We start from the raw sequence: 23,155 nt of genomic DNA, 5'->3' as shown, positions 1-23,155 counted from the left end.
ATCCATGCCTATCATCCTGTACTACTATCAACTCAAAGTGAATAAAGGACCTTAATTATCAGACACGAAACCTTGCAGTTAGTACAGGAAAGAGCAGGGAATACTGTAGAAGCAATAGATATAGGTAAGGACTTCCTCAGTAGAACTCAAGCAGCCCAGCAATTAAGAGAAAGGATGGGCAAATGAGACTACATGAAATTAAAAAGCTTTTTTTTTTTATTTAACTTTTTGTATTTTATTCCTTATATCAATTAAGAACATAATAATTCCTTATATCAATTAAGAACATAAAATTTTCCCAAGTACTGATTTATAAATGTTTATAAGTGACACAAAAAGTTCAGTTTCAAAAGAGTAACATTCAGTGATCTCTTTAAATGCAATTTTGATCCTTAGTTTAAACTAGTACAACAATAATTTAATGCATAAGCTAATACACAAATCTTGCTTGCACCGACATCTGGTTTTAATCAAGCACACACTTTCACAATGAACTGGTACTTACAAGTATGTTAATAAACACCACCCCAGCTACTTACCCTGCCATCAGCTTTTTAAGCACCGCCATTTCTGCCATTGAAAGCATTTATTTTTAGAAGCTCTTATCTGGGAAAATGAGGTCTTCAAAAACTTAACTGATAGTAAATCAAGTCTTTCAACACAGAAGCACTGATATCAAACTTTTAGTTTTTCAGACAAGCAAAAAACCCTATCTTTAGAAAATAATATTAAAACAAATGAAGACAGATAAACGTTCTTGCAGAAACTTGTAGTTTCCTATGCCATCTCCTTAAAATAAACACAAACCAGTTCACTATCTTCACAAACCTCTCAGACCACTATTGTCTAAAAACTTCAGAATGCATGAAATGCAAGTCTTAGCTGTCAGTCAAAAGAACATTTAGATCTCACATAATAAAAGCTACAGCATAGCTTATAATGGCACAAATCTACCCACACATAAATACTACTTTATCCTTTAGCTAGGTGAAAAGTCAGAAGGTTTGCAACACTTTAACTTGAATGTAGTCATTAAAAGCCAACAAGTGATTCAAGTATGGTTGTATGAAGGCAGGCAGTTAAAGGCTCAAATATTACTGTAAAATTGAAAACATAAAGGCTTCAAAGGTTGTGCTTCTCCATCTTTCATTTACATGCCTAGACAGTGGGATATCACCGCAGAAAACACAGTTATCATATATGGTTTCCATAGAAGACAGTAAGTAAATGTTCAGAAAGTACAAAAGGTGTCAAGATCCATAATTTGCTTCATCAAATGCTTTTCTAGCTTGTTTCAATTCTTCATTCATGGTAAGTAAGTCTTTAACCCTAGCAAACTTCCTTGGATCTTTTCGAATCAAGAAGACAGTATCTTCCACTTGCACTCGACCTTGTCTTCTGATTGACATTGCCTTGTGAGTCTGTAATCCTAGCTATTCAGGAGGCAGAATCAAGAGAATTGAGGTTCAAGGACAGTCTGAGCAAATTGTTCTCGAGATACTATCTTGAAAATACCCAACACTAAAAAGGGCTGGGGGAACAGCCCAAGTGGTAGAACAGATGTCTAACAAGTGTGACCCCTGAGTTCAAACCCCAGTACATTTCAGTGATGAATTCTATAACAAGGTTTTCAAGAATATCCACTGACTCAGTGTAAGGATTTGTTATCCCCAAATCCATACATCATACACCGTAATTCTTTAGAAAAAAAGTATTTTTCTTTTACCCTGTCCACCTTCTGCACCTCCTCCAATTTCTTCAATTTCCTCCTCAAAGGTAGGGTCTTCTTCCTCATCAGCCATCCCAACTGCCCCGAAATTAAAAAGCTTCTGCACAACAAAAGAAATGGTATCTAAATTCAAGAGCCCACCCAGAGTGGGAGAAAATCTTTGTGAGCTATACATCAGACAAAGGAATAATAACCAGAATATACAGGGACCTCAAAAAACTAAAGTCCCCACAAATTAATGAACCAATAAAGAAGTAGGAAACTGAACTAAACAGAACTTTTTTAAAGGAAGAAGTTCAAATGGCCAAAAAACACATGAAAAAATGCCCACCATCCCTGGCCATAAAGGAAATGCGAATCAAAGCCAAACTAAGATTCCACCTCACTCCTCTTAGAATAGCTATCAAGAACACCACCAACAACAAATGTTGCTGAGGATACGGGGAAAAACGAACCCTCACACACTGCTAGTGGAAATGTAAGCTAGTGTAACTGCTTTGGAAAACAATATGAAGGTTTGTTAAAAAACTAAACATATTTCTGCCATATGATCCAGTACTACCACTCCTAGGGATATACCCAAAGGAATGTGACTCAGGTTATTACAAAGGTACCTGCACACTCATGTTTACTGCATTACTATTCACAATAGCCAAGCTATGGAAACAGCCAAGATGCCCCACTACTGACAAACGGATTAAGAAAATGTAGTATTTATAAACAATGGAATTTTATTCAGCCACAAAGAAGAATAAAATTTTGTCATTTGCAAGTAAATGGATGGAACTGGAGAACATCATCTTAAGCAAAGTTAGTCAGGCTCAGGAGGCCAAAAATAGCATGTTCTCCCTCATATGCGAATTATAGACCTAAAACAAATGCAGTAATAGTACTGGACATGAGTCACACACTAAGGGGAGAACATGCACTGGAGGAATAGGGAAAGGGAAGCAAACCTAAAACTTGAATGTGGTTGATGTGCTCACTGTAGAGGAGCAAATATAGTAATCTTACACTGGCCGAGGCCACTGTGGGAAGGGGACTAGGAAGTATTGAAGAGGTCTGGTGGAGATGAACCAATATGGTTTGTAATACTCACGTGCATGGAAGCAATGCTAAGACTCTCTCTGAATAGCTATCTTTATCTCAAACCAGCAAAAACGCTATGTCTTTCTTATTATCTCTTATGTTTTCTCTTCGACAAAATCAGAGAACAAGAGGGCAGAACGGGTTCTGCCCCAAAGCAGGGAAGGGAGGGCAAACTATGCATACACATGTTAGTAAATGTAAAAATAAGAATATTTTATTTTATTTTTCTTATAAAAATAAGAAATAATATTGGCAAAATCATATTGCAAATGTTAGGACCAGCCAAGCAAAACAGTGATCACTGTTTTGTTACAAAGGAATCATAAGGACCTAGAGAGTTGAAGTGATGGCCACAAAATCCTCACAGTGACCAAAATTTTTAGAGCAGCAACTCCCAAAACTTCCAGACTAATCCTTAGTCTGCTGAACTCATACTGTCTTGCGTGTTACTTTCCTATTTACAATCACTGATACTGGTATTATAGCAGTAAGGCTTTTTTTTTAGATGAAGTTATGAACATTAAATAAATCCTAGATTGGTCCCAAAACACAACAACAAAAAAAAGGAACTAGAAAAGCATAAATGAAATCTAAAGTTTAGTTAATATTGCACAAATAAAAAACTTGAGTTTTTACAAATATTCCACAGTTATATATTAGAAGTGGCAGCATGAAGAGCATATGGAATTCTTTACTACATTTACAACTTTTGTACAAATCTAAAATTATTGCCAAATGAATAATTACAATGAAGTTATTGAAAAAGAAATTGTCTAAATTCTACACAAATCTTAAATGACCCAAATCATTCTAATGAGATACCTTCTAAATTCTAAACAAAATTACTAATAAAGATATTTAATTGTTGCAACTGATAGAAAACATAAGTATATTATAATTAATTAATCCATATTTATGCCATTATTCCTTCAACAAATTCTTATTTACTACCATTGGACTAAGTATTTTTTTATAACCTGAAATATTAGTAGTTTAAATGATTACAGATGTCTTTACTTTGAATCCGCTTTAATATATTGTTTTCCACAGTTACGATTCGATATTGAGTCTTTAAGAACAAAATTCTCAAGTGAAATGCAACATCCTTTCATTATGCAAATATCTTCTGGAAACCCATAAGGCAAAAATGAAGAAAACCTCATTTAATAAGCTTTCTTTTTAGGTTTCACCTCTGCATGAAGCTTTTAAAAAAAAAAAATCACTATCTTTTAATTTAATAAATTCATTTAAAAAATCTGATAGCTCTCTCTTCTGCTATTCATTTTATCTATCCATGCCTTTTATTTCCCAAACTTTAGTTACAATTTGATCAGACTGAAAGGAAAAGAAACACTGAAGGAATGGTCAGTACATGTATATATCATTATTTCAAACACCAAAGCAAATGAAGGAAATACCAAGGAAGGTAGATATACAGGATAAATAAAAGTAAAAGGAGTAATATTTCCTTAAGTGAAAAATAAAATTTAAGGCTAACATGACATGGGTTTTCCAAACTATGTAAAAGAACAAGAATACAATATGAAATAACTAAGAACCTCTCATTTAATATGACCAAAGTCTTTAAGATAAAAAAGTTTATAGTGGAATCTAATTCCTTTGTGGTAAAATGGGGAAAAAAATGGATGTACTTTGGAGTCAAACTGACTTATGTTCAAATTCTGATTTTGTTACTTATGATGTGAGTTATGACAAATAGTCTTTTTTTATGACCCTTAGTTTCTTATTGCATTAAGACACAGAACTATTTACCTTGCTAGATGTACCAAGCAAAGTACCTATTGTTTTTAATATTCTTGATAGTATTATTAAAATAAAATTTACATGGCTTTATGGTTAACTATTTACTGAAACAGATGGAATAAAAGTATTTCTAGGAAATGCATCCAATTTGAAAATTAGGGAAGAAAACGCAAGCCTTGACGGGATTATCTGAATATTCTTAAGGCAGAAGGGCCATAGGCAATATAAAGAAGGAAACTGGAATGGGGATAGAAAAGTGAATTGGTGGTGTATGCTAAAGACAATTTCCTGTATTCTGCTAAGCTACAGAGCCTTCAGACAACAAAGTCATCTTCCCTGCCCCCTCTCAAACTTTACTCCCAAATTATAACTTAAAGTTGATTTCATATCATAAGAAAAAGCAGTTTAAAACTGCTAATTTAGCAATCTAATGCACAATTTCTGATAATCTACTCATAAAATCATCTGCCCAGGTCCCACGATTTCAATCATCCATCCAATTTCTCAGCCTGATGATAAATCCCACCAGCCCCAAAGCAGACAAAAATTGGAAAATAACAACTTACTAAATCTTCCAGATTGGAAAGTTGTGAAAATCCCTCTGGTATGCAAGTTAATTCATTATGCTGGAGATACAGAGCCTTCATATTTTTTAGATTTGTAATTTCTTCAGGGAGCATTTTCAGTTTGTTGTGGCTATTGGTTGATAATATAAATGTTAAATAATTTGGCACACGAGAAATTTTTTAACAAAGGCATTTTTGCTAACTACATAGACTCACATAAAAATGAAATGTTTACTCATTTAATTAGTTATCAAAATTCACATCCAAAAAATATACATTCATTAAAAAAAGGTAGTAAAAAGTAAGCAAATGAGAATTTCAAAGAACAAAGGGTTTTTAACTAAATATAAATAATTCATAAAACTTTGCTTGCTTATAATCAACTCTTAGTTTTACATGTAACATGAAAGTACTGAATTATTAATTTTTTATACTGTACCTGACAGAGAATTTTGACAAAAATATGTTTACACACATGCTACAATGGATTTGTATCTCATATTAAGGTTAGGCTTTAAACTTAACATTCAAGACAGAAATAGCTATTTCTGGTTGAGGTCCTGACAAGTCATGATAAAAGTAGTAATACACTCGGTACTTGGTTTTAATGTTTCATCTGAGCCCTTCTGTAAAGACATTCGGTTTATTGATTTAGAAGTCTGAAATCATTGCAGATAATACACTAGTAAATACTTAAGAGATGAATGAACAAGTTCCGAAGTTCATCACAACTTATTTATTCATTTATGAATTCCACTCTGTATTCATGCCAGAATTACTTCACACATAACAAGGGAAAAATAACACAACCCTAAATCACATTAAAATAAAACTAGATGGAACAAAAGTCAAAATGTTTTCTAAAATAAGAACAAACAAAACTGTTGAAAGTCTATAACTATCACAGGCTACTTAGCCTAAATCTGGGTATATTCAATAGGGAGCTATTTGCAAAGGGATGTAATTCCAGCCATATGTTTCCTCCAATCTCCTCTTATGTAATTACTCCACTCAAGATTTCTACTCTTTAAGTGTTGGAATCTAAAGTAAAGGCGATGTCAACTCCATACCTACTCCTTCTCTTCCTCTCAATTTTCCTCACTTTGTCTTTGGAGGTCACATTGATGCCTTTGACTTATAAGGAGAAGGAGCTTTGATGTAAGTTCTAAACAATAAGCACTTTTTTGTATGTAGCATTTTTTCTGATTTATGGTGATTTTTTTTCACCAAATTCAAACTGTTATTTTGGGGCCTATTTTTCTTCAAACCAATTAACTTACAACCAGAAAACACACTTGGGAATGTTATGTTAAATGGATCTTTAACCATTTCTCTTTTATAAACCAGTTTTTCAAACTACTCTGTAAGTACTTTTTGTTTCTTCTCCAAAATGAAACCTTCCCTAATTTCCTTTCTGTTAATCTGTGTCTATATAATATAGATAAGGCAAAGATATTTTTTCTTAGAAATCTGAGTATGTATTGGGGTAACACAGCTATAGGCTTAGCTTAGCCTTAGCCACCCAGCCTCCCATATACCTAGCAATGGTAGTAGCAGAAATATATTCATGGAAACCCAAGGGTTCTTGGAAAAATTTAAGAACAGGTTAATAGTAAAAATCATGATGGCTGGGGGGATAGCTCAGTGGCAGAGTGCTTGCCTAGCACGTGCGAAGCCCTGAGTTTGATACCAGGCACCACAAAAAAACAAAAGACATTAAAACTCTTCATCATTACAGAAAGAACTGTTTAAAATCTCTTCCTTACTGTTTAAACTTAGATATCTTTTAAAATATCAAGGGTAACTTTAAAACTTGAGATGTCAAGAAAGAGGTTTTCTAAAATAAGAACCACTATAAGTCATCTCATAAAAAACAAAGCAAAAATAAAGATTTTTTTAAAAATCAGCTAGTCTTAAATTCATAAAATCAAAAAGGAGGGTTGAAGATGTGGCTAAAGTGATAGAGTGCCTGCTTTGCAAGCTCAAAGCCCTGAGTTCAAATCCCTGTCCCACCCAAAAAAAAAAAAAAAGGTGTAACAAATTCTAAAACCAAACACAAAGACAAATAATCTGCTAGGTACTGTAGGGAACATCTATAACCCCAGGTTGGGAGGCTGAGGTAGGAATATCACTTCAGCACAGCAGTGTGGAGCCAGCCTGGGCAACACAGCAAGACTCCATCTCTCAAAAAAAACCACAAATAATCTAAATAATCTAAAAATTAAAATATAAAATTCTTATTCTCCTTTAACTACTTTCTGAGATAAGACAAAAATATTTTCACTTTTTTGGAGTTGAGAATTACATCCAGGGCCTTGCAGAGGCTAAAAACATACTACCACTAAGTCAATACCCCAACCCAATGATATTTTCTAATGTTAGAAAAAAATTTTGGAGTCTCCTGCTCTCAACTCTCTGGGTGTTCCTTTCTCTCATTCTCTTTCTCCCTGCTTTACTAAATAAATTCTTGCCAAACTTCTAAAAAATAAATAAATTTTTAAAGAATATTAGATTCATGCCCATTGTAATTATATTAGAAATAAACTTAAATTTCACCTGACATTAAGCCTCTGAAGATTTTCTAGTTCTCTTATAGCAGAAGGAAGGGATGTCAGCTGATTATCATGTATCTAAAATTATTAAAAGACAAAGTCAAAATTTTAGTCTTAAATTAACAAAATTTGAGCTTTGTAATTATACAAAATTATTCACTAATAATCCCATTCTTCTAATTCAGTGGTGATGACTGGTAGTAATTTGTTCTATGTGCAGAAGAAGAAAAAGTTTCAAACTAATCAAACTATTGTTCTGAAATCAGGAAGTAACAAGTTATCAATTTTATATATTACCAAAACAAAAACACACTATAAAAGTTCATTTCATTGAGTACAGTTTCAATTTCAAGCAAGAGGTAAGAGGGTTAGCCCTCAAATGGTATTATTTATGTATACATATACAAAAATTATATAAGAAGGGAGAAGGGAATCTCTCATGTCCTCGCAGAATCATACTGTTTTTAAGGTAAAAGGAACCTTAGAGGGCTGGGGGACATGGCGCAAGTGGTGGAACCTATCTATATCTAACATTTTCACACATGAATTGGAGAATTGTTGATGTTGCACAGTAAAGTATTCCAGAAGCCTATGGGTTCAGAAATAAACTACTCATGCTTCACTTTACACATGGTAATGACAACTAGAGCCAAAAGACATATTCCCTTAATAAAAACACAAAAATTTAAGTTCAAATGAATGAGATTAAAAGCAAGTTACAAGACACACAACAATGACAAATAAAAACCCAAAAATTATCTTAAGTAATACACTTGCTTTAGTATCTAGAATAATGGTGATAAAAATAATTATAAAAAAAAGAGATGAGAAGAAGCAACCACTTGTTAGTGATTCTGTTTGCATGAACTAGCTCAATTTTAAGAATAATTTACGGAGTAGTATCATGTTTCCATGTTGCTAGACATGGAAACCAAGACACAAAAGGTAACTTTCCCAAAGTCACCCAGCAATTAAGTGGCAGTCACAATTAGAACCTGGTGTTCTGCACTATTAATTGTTATGCTATGCCTGACATAGTTTTATTTATTCTTACAGTCTATCAACTCAATATGAAAGGTTTTCTGCTTACCAAAGCCTAAACTTAGCTTTGGAATCTCTTCAACTAAAATCCATAATTATAGTCAACTTACATCAAGAACAGTCAGTGCAGGCAAGAGTCGAAGGTCATCTGCAAGTGACTGAAGTTTGTTGTTTGATATGATTAGTTTGGTCAGATCCGTCTGCTCCCACCATCGTTCAGTAGCATTGAATGAAAGATTCTGATTAGCTCCTTCAGGAATATCCACATTTATTCTCCAAACACACTGAGGCACTATTTCCAACACCACCACAGAGGAGTTAAAAAAAAAAAAGAAAGAAAGAAAGAGAAGAGAGAGATGAAAACCTGAAGTGGCTACAAAGTGATGTACTTTTGTAATAGCTATTCAGTTTATCTACTGAAAACAATTTCTGAAACAAAAAAATTACAATGAGTCAAACAGCAATAAATGGTAACTACAGTGAATGATTAATGTGTATTTTAAACTAAATCGATCTCAGTACTAACCTCATTCAACTATGTATTAGGTATATAACATAGTCTGGATAACGCCTTTTTAGTAGATATATAAAATGAATAAAGAATGGAGAGCCTGGCAGATTGGTGCATACACATAATCCCAGCTACTGGGGAGGTGAGGTGGAGATAGGAGGTGGACTCTTGATCATGGTCCAAGAGTCCATGCAAAAGAGCAAGACGCTCCCTGAAAATCAAACTAAAAATCCAAAAGGACTGGGGACATGGCTCTAGTGTAAAAGTGCTTGGCTGAACAAGCATGAAGCCCTGACTTCAATACCCAGTACTGAGAATAAGAATGAACTCTACCATCATGCTATCAGAACAAGAGAGAAAGCTTTGAAATCAGTAGTTACATATAATGTTATAACTTCATAAAAGAAATACATACTAAGGCTCAGAATGGGCTATTGGTAATAGTAGTAGTAGTAATAGCAGGAGAAATAGTAATGATAATAGTAATAACAGATACTAATACCAGGGAATGTTCTAACATACTAACTCATTTAAATTTCATAAAAGGCTGGGGGTATAGCTCAGTGGTAAAGAACTTGATAAGTATCCATGAACATCAGCAGTGCAAGGCAAAACAAAATAAAATCCAAACCCTAGTAACAACTCGGTGAGGTAGGCACTAGTACTATCCCCATTTTACAGATGAAAAAAACGGGAAACAAAGAGAAGGTATAATTTACCCAAGGTCCAATAGTTGGTATCAGGGATGTGACTTGAACTCTGGCATAGGTATAATGCTGATCTTTCCATTAATAATTGGAAGAAATATTTTATTGTGGAAGCTACTCTCTATTTTACCAAACATACACTTTTATTTTTTTGCCTGCCACACAAAATTGTATCACTCTATCATAAAAAAATGACAATTCCCATAATATAGCAAATAAGACTAAACAAACTGAATAGGGCAAGTCCAAGCTGTCACTTTAACACTTGAAGCTCCAGAAAGTAGCTTGTGATAGTAGAAAAGTATCTGGCAAATATTTTAAAGAAAGTCCTTCAATCCTTGATAAGTACAGACCTACACACACGAGCAATGTAGAACTCTGAGCTGAGATTAATCAAGGTAATGCTCTACTTTCATTATCATTTAAAAACCATTAGAGATTAAATGGAAAAATTAAAGTTTCAAGTTCAGGACAATGAAGTACAGTTCAGAAGGATAAATATGATACAACAGTGTTAACAGAAGCAAAGCAAACCCTCAGGTATCTATGAGACTTAAACTCAATCCAAAATGAGATACTGTCAAGCATACTGGCTCATGCCTATAATTTCAGGTATTTGAGAAGTGGAGATCAGGAGGATATCGATTTTAGGCCAGCAGGACAAAAAAGTTAGTAAGACATCCCCCCCCATCTCAACCAATAAACTGGCATGGACACAGCTATCAGTAATCCCAGCTACATGGGAGGCATGGGATCATGGTTCCAGGCTGGCCTGGGCAAAAATGCAAAACCCTATCTGAAAAGTAACCAAAGCCAAAAGAGCTGGAGGCATGGTTCAAGTGGTAGAGTGCTTGCCTAGCAAACACAAATTCAAATCTCAGTAACAGCAAAAAAAGAATAAATTAAAAGAATCCTCTCTTGCCCCTTCCCTTTAATTAGGTATTATCTGCTTCTCTACTCTTCTCCAGCAAATATGAATCCACTCAATTTTCTGTTTGCATATGGAGGTTTATTTTTAAAGCAAAGCAAAATAAAAACAAAAAATACTTGACTCTTCCCAACTGTGTTGAAGAAAGCATTATAAATCTTATTACTGTTATTATTTTGATTTGTAGCTATTGATGGTTAAATGGGAATGAGAAACATAAATCAGCCACCAAATAGCAGGTGAACTTACACCATCACGTTAACCTACTAATCTATACAATTTTTGTATTTTCATGTAATAATTAAAAAATAAAATAATGGTATAAAACTGTAATTCAGCACTCAGGAGGCTGAGGAAGGCAGATCACAAGTTCAAGGCCAGACATTTAGAAAAGAGGTGATATTAATTACACAAAAAGTAGAGGAAAGAAAAATTCCTATTTTATAAAGTCATTATACAAAATCAAAAACATCAAATGGAGAAAACAAACAACAAAACCACAGGCCAATATCCCTAATGATTATAGACTCCAAATTTCTTAATAAATTCACCAACTTTACATAAAAAGAATAATATATCACAATCAAGTGAGAATTATCTTAATGCAAGGCTGGGTTCACTTTCAAATATCAATACAATCTATTTACAGAAAAAAACAGTATATATCACTGTCAATAAATGCAAAAAAAGCATCTGACAAAATTCAACAATAAACACTCAGAAAACTAGAAATTTAAGGGAACACCTTCAACCTAATGAAGGACATCTGTGAAAAACCTACAATTAAATCACACTTAAATAGTGTAAGATTCAGCGCTTTCTCTCTAAAATAGTGTACAGCACAAGGCAAGGATATTTATTTTCACTACTGCAATACTTTACTAGAAGTAATGACCAATGTAGTAGAATAAGAAAAAGAAAGAAAAGGCATTCACTGTAAAGAAAAAAAGTAAAACTGTGCCAGTTAACAAAAGCCAGGTGTGGTGGTAGGAATTTATAATCTCAGCTCTCAGGAGGCTGAGCCAGTAGGCTTTTAAGTCTGAGGTCTGCCTGGACTACATGATGAGACATAGTCAATAAGCACATTCCAAAACATCACTTAGCATTTGAGATTATTCATTCACTTACTTACTGTTTTCACGATAGATCAGGGAAAATGAGACATGGGAAATAGCAGCCTGGAACTCACAGGTAAACATTATACTGCTGAATAGCTTGATTAAAAGCGCACAGGCATTATTTTCTTTGCTTTTGAGCCTTACACTTCCACAATAGGCGGCAACATTTACTTTTTTAAAAAAGGGAAAAAGAGCAGCTCTTTCCCTTTGATTGTGCCCACTTGGCCAAATAATTAGTGGACCATAGGAACTTAGCAAGGATATCTTAAAACACTTATCCTAGGGGAAAAACACTTGGGAAAATGAATCCTCTGAGCACAGAAGGTGTTTACAGACAAAAATATTTATCGTAATGACCCAAATTCAATAAGCGGACCAACCTTGATCCAATTGCTAAAACAATGTAACAGCAAAAAAAATTGACTAGATATACCAGGCGTCAACAAAAGGAGAGCAGTTATCCTAAGGTGAATTTGAGACAAACCCCCAACTTATTTTTTCACCATAAAAGCATACAGCGCAGCATACAGTGCACCTGTTATCAGATGTGTCCACACCGAGGTCTGAGTTGTGTACTACCTTTCTATCTGTCCTTTGCTTTACTAATAAACTTTCTTGGTATCTACTGATGTCTCCTAAAACTCTTTTTTTCCGACAACCTCACGAACTCGGTACCCAAGGAGGGCCTGGCGAAGGCCTCCGCCCTTTTACAGACCTCCTCCCTCACGGATTCTGGTAACAGCTCAAATTCATACACTGGGCGGCATGCGTTCGGATTCTCAATTTCGAAAATACGTTCATTATTTCTTGTCATTAGGTCTTAGCTCTGTTGCATACAGAGGAGAGTCTCGGCAGGGAACAGTGCCATTCTTTCCAAGCTCACAAGGAGACAAGTAAAATATCACAGAATTTTAGCGTTGTTAAGGGAAGGAAGAAAACGAGTGTCAAACAGCTAATACCTAGCTAACTTTCACGTTATACTGCTTATTCCCTATTATGTGGGAACCCCAGAAAGCGCTCCGTTCAAATTTTGGCCACAGTCTCAACAAGGTCCCTTCAACAGAAAATGCCGAAGCCACCAGAAGACCAAGCCAGTGGGAAAATAGTAAGTGCGTGGTTCAGAGGCAGGGGCCCTGACTCGGATCCTCAGGCAAAGGAGACCAAAACCAGGCCAGAGGAAAGGCAGGCTGCCGGTGGCGGGGGGCTTTCTAATCGGACGCACAACCGGGTCGCAGTTCGGGAGGTCGTCTTACCTTCACTGAGGTTCCGACCCGACAGGTTTAACTGGCCGCTCTTCCTCGCCGCCTTCAACAGCCCCTGGGGCACGGAGGCAGCGCACTCCCTCTCAGCTCTGAAACCCGCACGGGGATCCCGTCCGGTTACACTCGGCAGGCGAGACATGTTCAAACGCTTCTTCTCGCAGGCGCAGCCCCGCTCGTGACGTTTAATCGCTGCGCCGTCGGTCGGCCCCGCCCTTTCCGCGGGCGGGCGCGCGCTCCGTGCGCGGGGCTTGTGCGCCGGGCCTTCGCTGTGAGCGGCGCGGCGCCTATGTCGTCACGCCAGCTCCCAGGGCCGGAGACCGAGGAGGCCGTTCCGTTGCCGGTGCCGGCCTAGCGTCCAGGAATTACTTGGCTCAAGTAAGTGCGTTTAACGGGCTTAGCAGAAGCTTTCGGGTTTATTGTTCGCCGTGTTGGTGCGACTGCGGCCTTCCCGGTGCTTCCTCGGAGGCGAGGATGTTGGAAAGAGTAACCCTGTGTTCTTCCCTCTTGTAGACGGAACGCGGGCCTTGACTAAAACTTGAGACCCGGGCGCGGCCTGCAGCTTCTCTGGACCCCGGCCTGTTTGTCGCCTGAGCTGGTGGCTGGTACCAGATCTCGGGCGTATGGAGGCAGACCCGATTTCCTGGTCTTCGGGCCTAGGCTCTTGACTCCTAGAATTAGTATACCTTTTGCCTTGTTGCGTTGAGTTTGGAGGTGATGTGAAATGGAAGGGCTGGCTACGTAGAAGAAGCTGCTTAAAATTTAAAAATGTCTTGCCTACCCTACCGTTTAGGGACACGAGTGGACAGTTTAACGGGAGCAAGTGGGGCGCAAGCCTTACTGTATCGTCCACAGCTCGGACTTGGGAGCCTCGCTTGTGCAAGTTCGGAGCTCACCAACTTACAAACTATGAAACTTGAGGTCTTTTGCTCGAGCGCTTTTGAAGATCATTTCTCTCTTCATTATAATTTAGGGGATAATAATCCCTGCCTTTTAAGGTTTTTAAAGTAAATTAGTGAAAATTAAACTTCAGATCTTGAGCTCTTGATGAGGAAAGGGACTCGAGTTCAGGATAGAAAAATTAAATTTTTGTTGCCTAAGTCTCAGCTTCTTGGCTGTTACAGTTTCCATCAGAAAATTTACAGTTTATGGACTCATTCAACAAGTATTATTAAGAATTCATACTGTGATGGGGGTGTAGCACAGTGGTGCCTAGCATATGCTAGACCTTGGGATGATCCCCAGCACCAGAGAAGCAAACAGACCAAAAAACCTCGCTTTCTGTGTCCTGCTAACCTGGTACTCGACTTTTGTTTTGTGTGAAGTGATTTTTGTCTTAAAAGATAGGCCAAGAGATACCCATCTTAAATCTCATCAAGCCAATTTGTCCTCAGACAAATTCTGAGCACACACAATTCTATCTGTAAGAATTGCCACATGTAAAATTCGGGGTTTTTTAGCACTAATCCCCTCCCCCCCCCTTTTTTTTCTTAGTTTGTTAGAAACCTTTATGCTAAAAGGGACAGCAGAAAAGTAGTAGGAGTTAAGCTATAAGCAATGAAAGGTTGAATTTTGAAGCAAAAGGACTGTAGCAGTTTTGAGGCCCCAGGTCAGCTTGTCTCAACAATAAACATAATAACCACCTTATTGAACCCTTACTTAATGCCGTGCTCAGTGCTACCCAAACCTCTATTTGCTCTTATTTAACACAATGCTCAATTCTTCAGATGAAGAAATTGATGCTTTTTTAAAAGGAGTTAAAATGAAGTATAAATTTTTACAATATCAAGGCCTCTCTTTACAGTAGATTTTTCTTTAGTTCCACTTCTAAAAATAATAGCAAGGAATAATTTTCAATTCATTGTGCTGCTACTTGAAGTTAAGTATTTTATTATTGATGCTTGATAACATTGTGTTGACACGTTGTTTCTTTGGTATAAGAAGCATATCCTGTTTAATAACAAAGTAATTCCGAAAAACCCAAGTGGCCATATACTTGTAAACTTCAATAGGTAAAAACTGGTATGCATAAAAAAAGTTGACTAATATATGTTTATTATGTTGCAAGTATAGATTAAACAAGTGGTGAAAGTTATCTTTCTCAATTGGGAAAATTATGTTTTGTTTCTGATGGAAAGTAAAAGCTAACCAACTCAAATTGAGTTTTAGGAAAAAGTAGTTATAATTCTATATAATTATACTAGTGGAATTCACTCTATCAGCTGTATTTCTTTAAGAAAAATACATTAAAAATGAAAGTCCTGATTCTTCATCAAGTCATTTAATTAAGTAAAAGTATTTGCTTCTTAAAAGAAATAGATTTTAGGACTGGCAAAGTGGCTCCAGAGGTAGAGCCTAGCAAGCACAAGGCCTTTTAAGTTCATGCACCAGTACCAAACACAAATACACACACACAAAAAAATAGCACAGTGGCTCACACTTGTAGTCCCCACTACTTTGGAGGTGGAGATCAGAAAGATCAATGAATGAGGCCAGTTTAGGAAAAAGTTGAGGCCGCATCTGAACAAACAAGCCTGGTGTGGTGGTCACAGCTATAATCCCAGTTATATGGGAGGCATAGGTGGGAGGACTGCAGTCCGAGGCCAGCAATGCAAAAGCAGGTAACTTTTAAAAAGCAAAAAGGGCAGGGAGTCATTGACCGCAGTGGTAGAGCACTTGCTAACAAGTATCAAGCACCTGAGTGGACTTGAAATACATTATTAAAATAATATGAAAAGCTTATTTTTTATGTTCAGCTGGACACTACCGTACACCTGCCTTTTGTAACCAAAGTGTTTGGCTATAACATTATATTCATTTTACTTAAGTAATGTAAGGTTTAACTTCTCAAGCTTCTTTGCTAGGAAAGTGAAGAAACCAAAAATATTTTAAGCCTAAATATCATATCATCCGAAGAATGCTATTCTGCTTCATAATGGAAAGTAAGACTATTATCAAATTAAGATAAAGCAGTCTGTCCCTATCATTTAAATTGGAGTGAAGGAGGGGGTACTGGTGAGGCATTGGTTACATTGAGTCTAGCAATTGGCTTCAAATTCACCATCCTCCTGCCTCAGCCTCCAAAGTGCTGAGATTACAGTGGTTTTTGGATTTTTTTGTTTGTTTTATTTTGTGGTTACTGGAGTTTAAACCTGCACTTGGACAACCCCAAGGCCTTTTTCCTTTTTAGTTATTTTTCAGATAGTGTCTTGTGCTTTTGCCCAGGGCTGCTCTCAGACCACTGTCCTACCTATGCCTCCCACATAGCTGGGATTACAGAGGTACACTACCAAGGGTCTTGCTAACCTTTTTTTTTTTTTGCCCAGGCTGATCTCCAATCTAAATTCTCTGGAGTAGCTGGAATTACAAATGTGAGCCACTGAGCCCAACCCTATTAAAATTTAATAAAACATTTTCAAATGTGGCTATATTGCCATATGAACATTGCTGTATGTTATTTTCAAAGGCAAAAGCTACAATCAATAGGTTAATTTATAGAAAGTCTGAAATTGTACCAAGGGAAAATGAAATTAATTTCTACAGATTTCCTAAGCATGTTTGTTTAAAAAATATAATCAAGAGCAAAGGGAATTTGCTTTGCAGACATTTCTCTGAAGTTTCTTTTTATATAAAGTAACAGATGTATCCTGTTTTGAATCAGTATTATTTTTTATTTTTCAGAATATTGCCAGCTGCTGTCTTACCTTAAAAGTTACTTATTGAGAGAACACTACTTGTCTTTAAAATTTTCAGTTTCTAATTTCACATCTGACCTTCAGGCTTATACCTGGCAACTTCTTTTTTTGCTGCTTGTTTGTGGCGGTGGAGATTGAAACCAAGGATTGGCACATACTAGGCAAACACTGTACCATTGAGCTATACATCTCCAGCCTGTTACTAACAGCTTTTAAACTAGTCAGTAGAAAACGTACTTTCCTGTTTCTTTGAAGGAAGGCAGTATATATTTTGCATGTTTATTTGTAGTATCTAATGTGACTTTGAACTGTGTTTTATTGTTGTGATTGGAGATTTGTGATAATTTTTTTTATGGAGAAAGTGCATTCAGTTATGTATTTGTATATCATTAGTATGTCCCCACTGCTTCTCTTCATACTTTTGAATGATGAAGCAGTTAAACTCTTCTAGGGAGGTTTAATATTTCATTCTAATGTTTGGTCTTAATCCCTCTCTACTTTTAATACAAAACTATTTTAGTCCTCCAGTTTTAGGAAAATAATATTTTTGATTCTCCTAATATAAAAAAGCCAGTGTTTTTCATGGCAGTGTTTTTCTCTTGAAGAAAAGTGGAGGAACTAATTTTTTTAATGTATATGCTAAATACTTTTCATTTTCTTTTTGTGCTGTTTAGTTTCTGCTGACAAAAAGGAATCTAAACCCAGGGTAGTGATAAACTAACATTGCTCATGTCATTTAAGAAAAAGTAGTGTAGCATTGAGATTTACTGTTATTCCAAAAATCTCCTGAAAATATTTCCTATTATTTCCAGTACTTATTGTTTCTAATATTTAATAGCTAAGATGAATAAGTTGCATAGCTTGAGGTATCAATTATAATAATAATTGATGAATGGCTATGAATTTGGGGGGGGTAAAATTGGTAAAGTAATACAGAGTAAAATTGGGGCACCACCTCATACAACATCCTCAAAATATCATTCTGTCTTTGTTTATATATAAAAACCAGTACAGTGTTTAAAAACCAGTTTGAATCAAGATGCACTGTTTTAAGATATGACTGCATATAATCCACTGCAAAAACTTTTATTCAAGTGGATTCAGCTTGCAACTTCATGTACAGAAAGAGACAGTAAATTCTTACTAATAGCAAATATTCTACATGAGCAAAGTTCCCCTACAATTTTATTAAGATGTGATACGGTCCCTGAGACTTTATCTGTAATGTCAACTTAATAAAAGGAAAGTGTGCATTGTAGCAATCAGAGATTGCATCTCATAATAGTATAATTCACATCTTTAATTTTGCCAGTGATGCTGTTTAATTATAAATACAACTGCAGTTTTTATCCATTGAAAAGATGAAGAAATAGAGAGTAGAAACCAACTTTTTGTGATAATAAAGAACATTTATGAGTTCTTGAGTGCTCATACTCAGCTTCATGTCCATAATATTTCTAATCTCAGAAATTTCAAATGATACCATTATCCCTAATTTTCATGCAAGGGTATAAGGAATCCCACGGCTAATTAGAGGCAGCATTTACTAATTAATGGTAGTTGAAAATATGCTTAAGGTGGTGGAATATTGGGGGGTAAAATAGAAAATGTTTTACATTCGTGTAGGTTTAATTTTTGACATAAAACATTTAACCTTTATAGCTAAAAAATTTATGCCATTTTAAAATATGAAATGTAGAGAAGTTTCTTGTTCATCTGCTCTATGTGAGTGATGGAGTAGAATTAGCCAAGGAAGATACTAACCTTAAAGAGAAGGAGAACTTTCTGTTCCACTGTTACTTGCTTTATATAAAAATTAAACCAATTGCTTAACTTTTCTAAACCTTAATTTCAGTCTTTGTAAAGTAAGCATTACAATAGTAGTTAAATCTTTTCTAAGCATTTGTATGAATATTCTCACTCATCCTTACAACAACCACAGTAAGCAAACATTATTCAGATTAAGGGCATTATTCCCCCGAATTCAGATAAGGAAATTAAAGTTGAAAGCAATGAACCAAAAGTCACACAGTTTTCTTAATTGGTAGTAGAACCCCTTCAGGTTTACCCCAGGGCCTGTATTATTAATCATTCTAGCACCTTTTAAGTGTTAGGAAGATTAAAGGCCATCTTTTTAGTCGTCAGTTAATGTTATTCAGTCTTACTACTTGATCAAGTATACTCGGCTTTTTTTTTTGTTTTCTAGATACTGAAAAATAATTTTCCTTCATAAAGAGAACATTAATTTTATAGCACAGAAAAAAGTTAAAGGTTAAATGATATAAATGTCTAATTCTTTGATTAAGGAAAACTGATATTTGAATGCTTAAAACTATTTACTTACAGATCCATTTAACTCCACAGAATATTTTTCCCACTGGACTTTTCTTTTTAAGATTGATTGTGTGTAAGTCGAAAGCCCTAAGTTCAAAACCCAATACTGCCAAAAGATAAAAAATGTGCAGGATGCCCAATTGAGACCCCAAAAGAATCTTGAATAACATAAAAAATAATTATGAGTAATTAGCATTCCCCAAATATTTCTTGATCATATTCAATCCAAAAAGTCAAGCTAACCTGTACAGATAAATTGATTTTTCCAAGCTATAAATATGCATTGTAGCTGAGAATACCATGCAATGTAGATGTTAAAAACGGTATTTTTTTTTCTTCACAGTACTGAGATTTGAACTCAGGGTTCCATATTGGTTAGGCAAGAGCCATAGAAACAGTATCTTAATATTCAGACTACTACTTTTTTCCTGTATGTTAATCATAAAAACAACGCTGTGCAAATGGGACATATACAGATTTTTGCTTACAATTTCAAGATGCTCAGGGTCCTAGTGTGGGGTGAGTCTGTGTCCACATGTCTGTCAATCCCTTAGTGCTAGCCCAGTCTATCTTCTCCCCGTCTTTTAAATGGGGTGGAAAGAGGAATGTGGAAATTTACAATTTTGATATAAAAATAACCAATATTTAATAGAATTACCAAAATTTATATATTTAGCAACAAAATGGAAATTTAATTGTCTAGTTTTTAAATGAGAAATACAGTATACCTGCTTTACTTGCAGATGTATTACATGCAGTTTTGATCAAGCACTGTCAAGAAATGAATTTTAAATAGATTTCAAAACCAAAATTTTTAATTCCCACATGGGTATTATGCAGCTCAGTTGATGTGGAGGAACGCTCCCTTTTTTTTTTTAATTGGTAGTACTGGGGTTTGAACTCGGGGCCTCATGTTTGCTAGGCAGGCACTCTACCACTTGAGCCACCTTGCCAGCCCCATGGAGGAACTCTCAATCCCATATTATTTATTGTCAGTTGTGTTTAAATGGTAGTGTGATCTGCTGAGTGTTTCTCCTCTTAATTTTATGAAAATAATTTGCCTCCCAAAAGACAAATGGTGTCCAAAAGGCAAGGTAAAAGTTAATGTGCTTAACTGAAGTGACAAAGTGAATAGTTTACGCATGTTGAAAGGTGGGGTGTCTATAGCATAAGATGAAAAAATGAATCAAGCATCCTCAGTACTATTCTGAACTCTGTATCCTAAGCATTTGTGGTTTTTAAATGGCTGTGTCCTTGGACACATACAAGGGTCTTCTGCATAAAATAAAGTTGATCTGTAGATAAGGTGTTTTGTTTTTTTTTAATAGAGGTCTGTAAGCAGCAATTTATTTCCTAGGTTTTTCTTAAAAGTGTATAACCATATACTTTGAGATTTTTACTTCAAACAATCTCATTTTAAATCTAACAGATACAATGCTATCTTCATTCACAGAGCCTTCGTTGCATGTATATCCTTATGCATTCCTTAGTGATAAGCTACCTGCCTTCCAGGGTTGAACAGACTGTGTGAGGCATCTGTAAAGCTTGTATTTTGATACTTAGTGTCCAGTATACTACTGGTCATCAGGCTCCACGGTATGTGCCTATAGCCCCAGCTACAGCAAAGCTCAGGCAAGAGGATGAATTCAGCCCTGGAGTTTCAGCCCATCGTGGGTAGCATAGGGAGAACTTGTGCCCCTTAAAACAAATAAATAAGAATAGTAATAATACATACATGTATACATATGCACACATACGTATTTACACATAGATACATACATATGTCATTGGTCATCAGAAACCCAAAGGTTAATAATAATACTGCCCTTGATGTTTTCTAAAAGTTTATTTGGTAAGGAGAAGAGCCCTTTAACAATTAATTTAATAAAGTCTTATTGCAGATTTACAGAATTGTTTCAATCAGGACTCCTCCATCCATTAGTGAAAACAAAAGTGACTTACATTATCTAATTAGGAAAATGTTGGTTTGCAGGTAGAGAGATTATATACATTTCTGTGTCTGTTCTTACATCCAAAGAACTAACATCTAGGTGCTTAAGGTCTTTTAGAAGCTTGAGACATAGAAAGCTTTTTAAGACTAAAGTTTTCCATTATGACTAAGAGGATTAGTACTGTTTTAATGATCTACATGTAGCATTCTCTAATATTTGTTTACATACTTTCCTGGCAATATCAAGAATCAGTTGTTTCTATGCATGTTGGTCAATGCCTATAATCCCAGCACTTGGGAAGCAAAAGGAGGAGGATGGCAAATTTGAAGCCAGCCTGGTCTACACAGCAAGACCCTGTCTGAAGAAAAAAAAAAAAGAATTGGCTTAAATTATTTACCTATTAGCAGTTGGGACCTATGGAGTTTCAAAGTATCATGGAGAAAACCTATAAATGATTTTCCATGTTTCAAAAGCCTATCAGCCCAATGTGGTTCACATCTGTAATCCAGGCACTCAGGAGCAAGAGGCAAGAGTATGGCAGACCCTATTTCAAAAAAAAAATAATAATAAAAGCAGGGGCTTAGGGGGTTGTCATGTACTTTCACATAATATGATTTTGTAGGCCAACATGACAAGTTACTTTTTGATTTGGATTAGAAATAACACTGATTCTCAGTGAAACTGAGTTACAAATGTAACTGAAAGCCATCCCTACCTTATCCCCAAAGATAAGTTGAGTGACTCTTCTCTGCATACTTCTTTTACTATGACAAGATTTCTTTATAAGTCTCTCTCAGAAATTCAGATGGCTTGCTTCCTCCTTTTACTAGGGTGTCAGCATATAGCATCTTCTCTTTTTACTCATCTTGTATCCTATTTTAATTCATCACATCATATATTCTTTATGTCTTTTTTTTTAATGAAGTTTGCCATACTAGATCTGAGGTTTTGTGAGATCAAGGACATTGACTCTACCTTAAGATGCAGAAAATAACTCAAAGTAGTTAGTAGTGTAATTATTTAAGACTTATAAGGATGTTCAAAGTTGGTTGACCAGGAAACTCAGCTAGATTCTTGGAAGTGAGATTTTCTCAGACTACATGCTTAAAGACAGTGTTAATATTTAAGCCAATCTTCTCTTTAAGTTCAGTTTTGGTTTATGATTTTGTTTTGTAGCTGGTAGGTGATCTGAAAATAAAACATTTAAGATTTTCTTTATTTAAGTAACATTCTTTATGCCACGTTGTTTCTCCATATCATGTTTTTCTACATCAAAGCACCGTCCATTAGTGTGTTCAGTTAGTTATTATACATAAATTGGCTTCTAATGATAAAAAGACTTTACCCCAGAATTATCTTTTTTCTTTGGTTTGAATTTGTAATTTTTATTATGAAATGTCAAGCATACAGGAAAATGCAGAATAATGTAAAAGATTTCTGTGTACCCACCACAGAGAATAGATGTTTGTTAAATAACATTTAAGAGCTGGCAGAGTGGCTCAAGTGGTAGAGCATCTGCCTAGCAAGCATGAGGCCCTGAGCTCAAACCCCAGTACTGCCGAAATAAACTGCGTGTGTGTGTGTGTGTGTGTGTGTGTGTGTGTGTGTGTGTGTATTAAAACACTTAAGAAAACGAGGCAGGCATGAACTCTTCCCTTGTGTTTATCTGTCCTTTCATTGAATACTGTAACATGCTTGCATATTGTAGGCACTCCTAATACTAAATGGTGAACTGGTAAGAACCTGTAATTAACAGTTATATGTCTGATTCAAATGAGGAAATAAACTACTTAACATTCTTTATATTCACAAATACACATTTATGAGAGATGGTTAATTGTAATTTCTAATTTTGCAAAGGTTAACAATCAATCCATCCCTCACTAAGTGGCTACTGAGCCACTGGTAAA

General features: G+C 35.5%; 2 protein-coding genes across 9 annotated transcripts in view; one reads left to right on the top strand and one right to left on the bottom strand.

Annotated features, from left to right (window-relative positions):
- Lrrc40 (leucine rich repeat containing 40) overlaps positions 1-13,460 on the bottom strand; it is a 56,404-nt gene extending 42,944 nt beyond the window's left edge. For 3 of the 4 annotated variants that reach the window (XM_020180253.2, XM_074079780.1, XM_074079781.1), the window contains exons 1-4: positions 13,259-13,460; positions 8,852-9,033; positions 7,705-7,778; positions 5,149-5,278 (exon numbers count right to left, since the gene is read on the bottom strand). In XM_020180253.2, coding sequence (XP_020035842.2) covers positions 5,149-5,278; positions 7,705-7,778; positions 8,852-9,033; positions 13,259-13,406 — 534 coding nt within the window. In that variant the 5' untranslated portion in view covers positions 13,407-13,460. The remainder of the gene's footprint in view (positions 1-5,148; positions 5,279-7,704; positions 7,779-8,851; positions 9,034-13,258) is intronic. The other variant, XM_020180254.2, reaches the window with a different exon arrangement.
- A 43-nt stretch (positions 13,461-13,503) lies between these two features.
- The window catches only part of Srsf11 (serine and arginine rich splicing factor 11), a 35,080-nt gene continuing 25,428 nt past the window's right edge, over positions 13,504-23,155 (top strand). For 4 of the 5 annotated variants that reach the window (XM_074079784.1, XM_020180259.2, XM_074079783.1 and 1 more), the window contains exon 1: positions 13,504-13,642. The gene's annotated coding sequence lies outside the window, so the exon portion shown is untranslated. The remainder of the gene's footprint in view (positions 13,643-23,155) is intronic. The other variant, XM_020180256.2, reaches the window with a different exon arrangement.

This window comes from Castor canadensis, chromosome 7 (genome assembly GCF_047511655.1).
Source record: "Castor canadensis chromosome 7, mCasCan1.hap1v2, whole genome shotgun sequence".
Classification (NCBI taxonomy): domain Eukaryota; kingdom Metazoa; phylum Chordata; class Mammalia; order Rodentia; family Castoridae; genus Castor; species Castor canadensis.
Note: the sequence above shows the minus strand (reverse complement) of the source record. Positions and strands in the feature narration are given on the sequence as shown.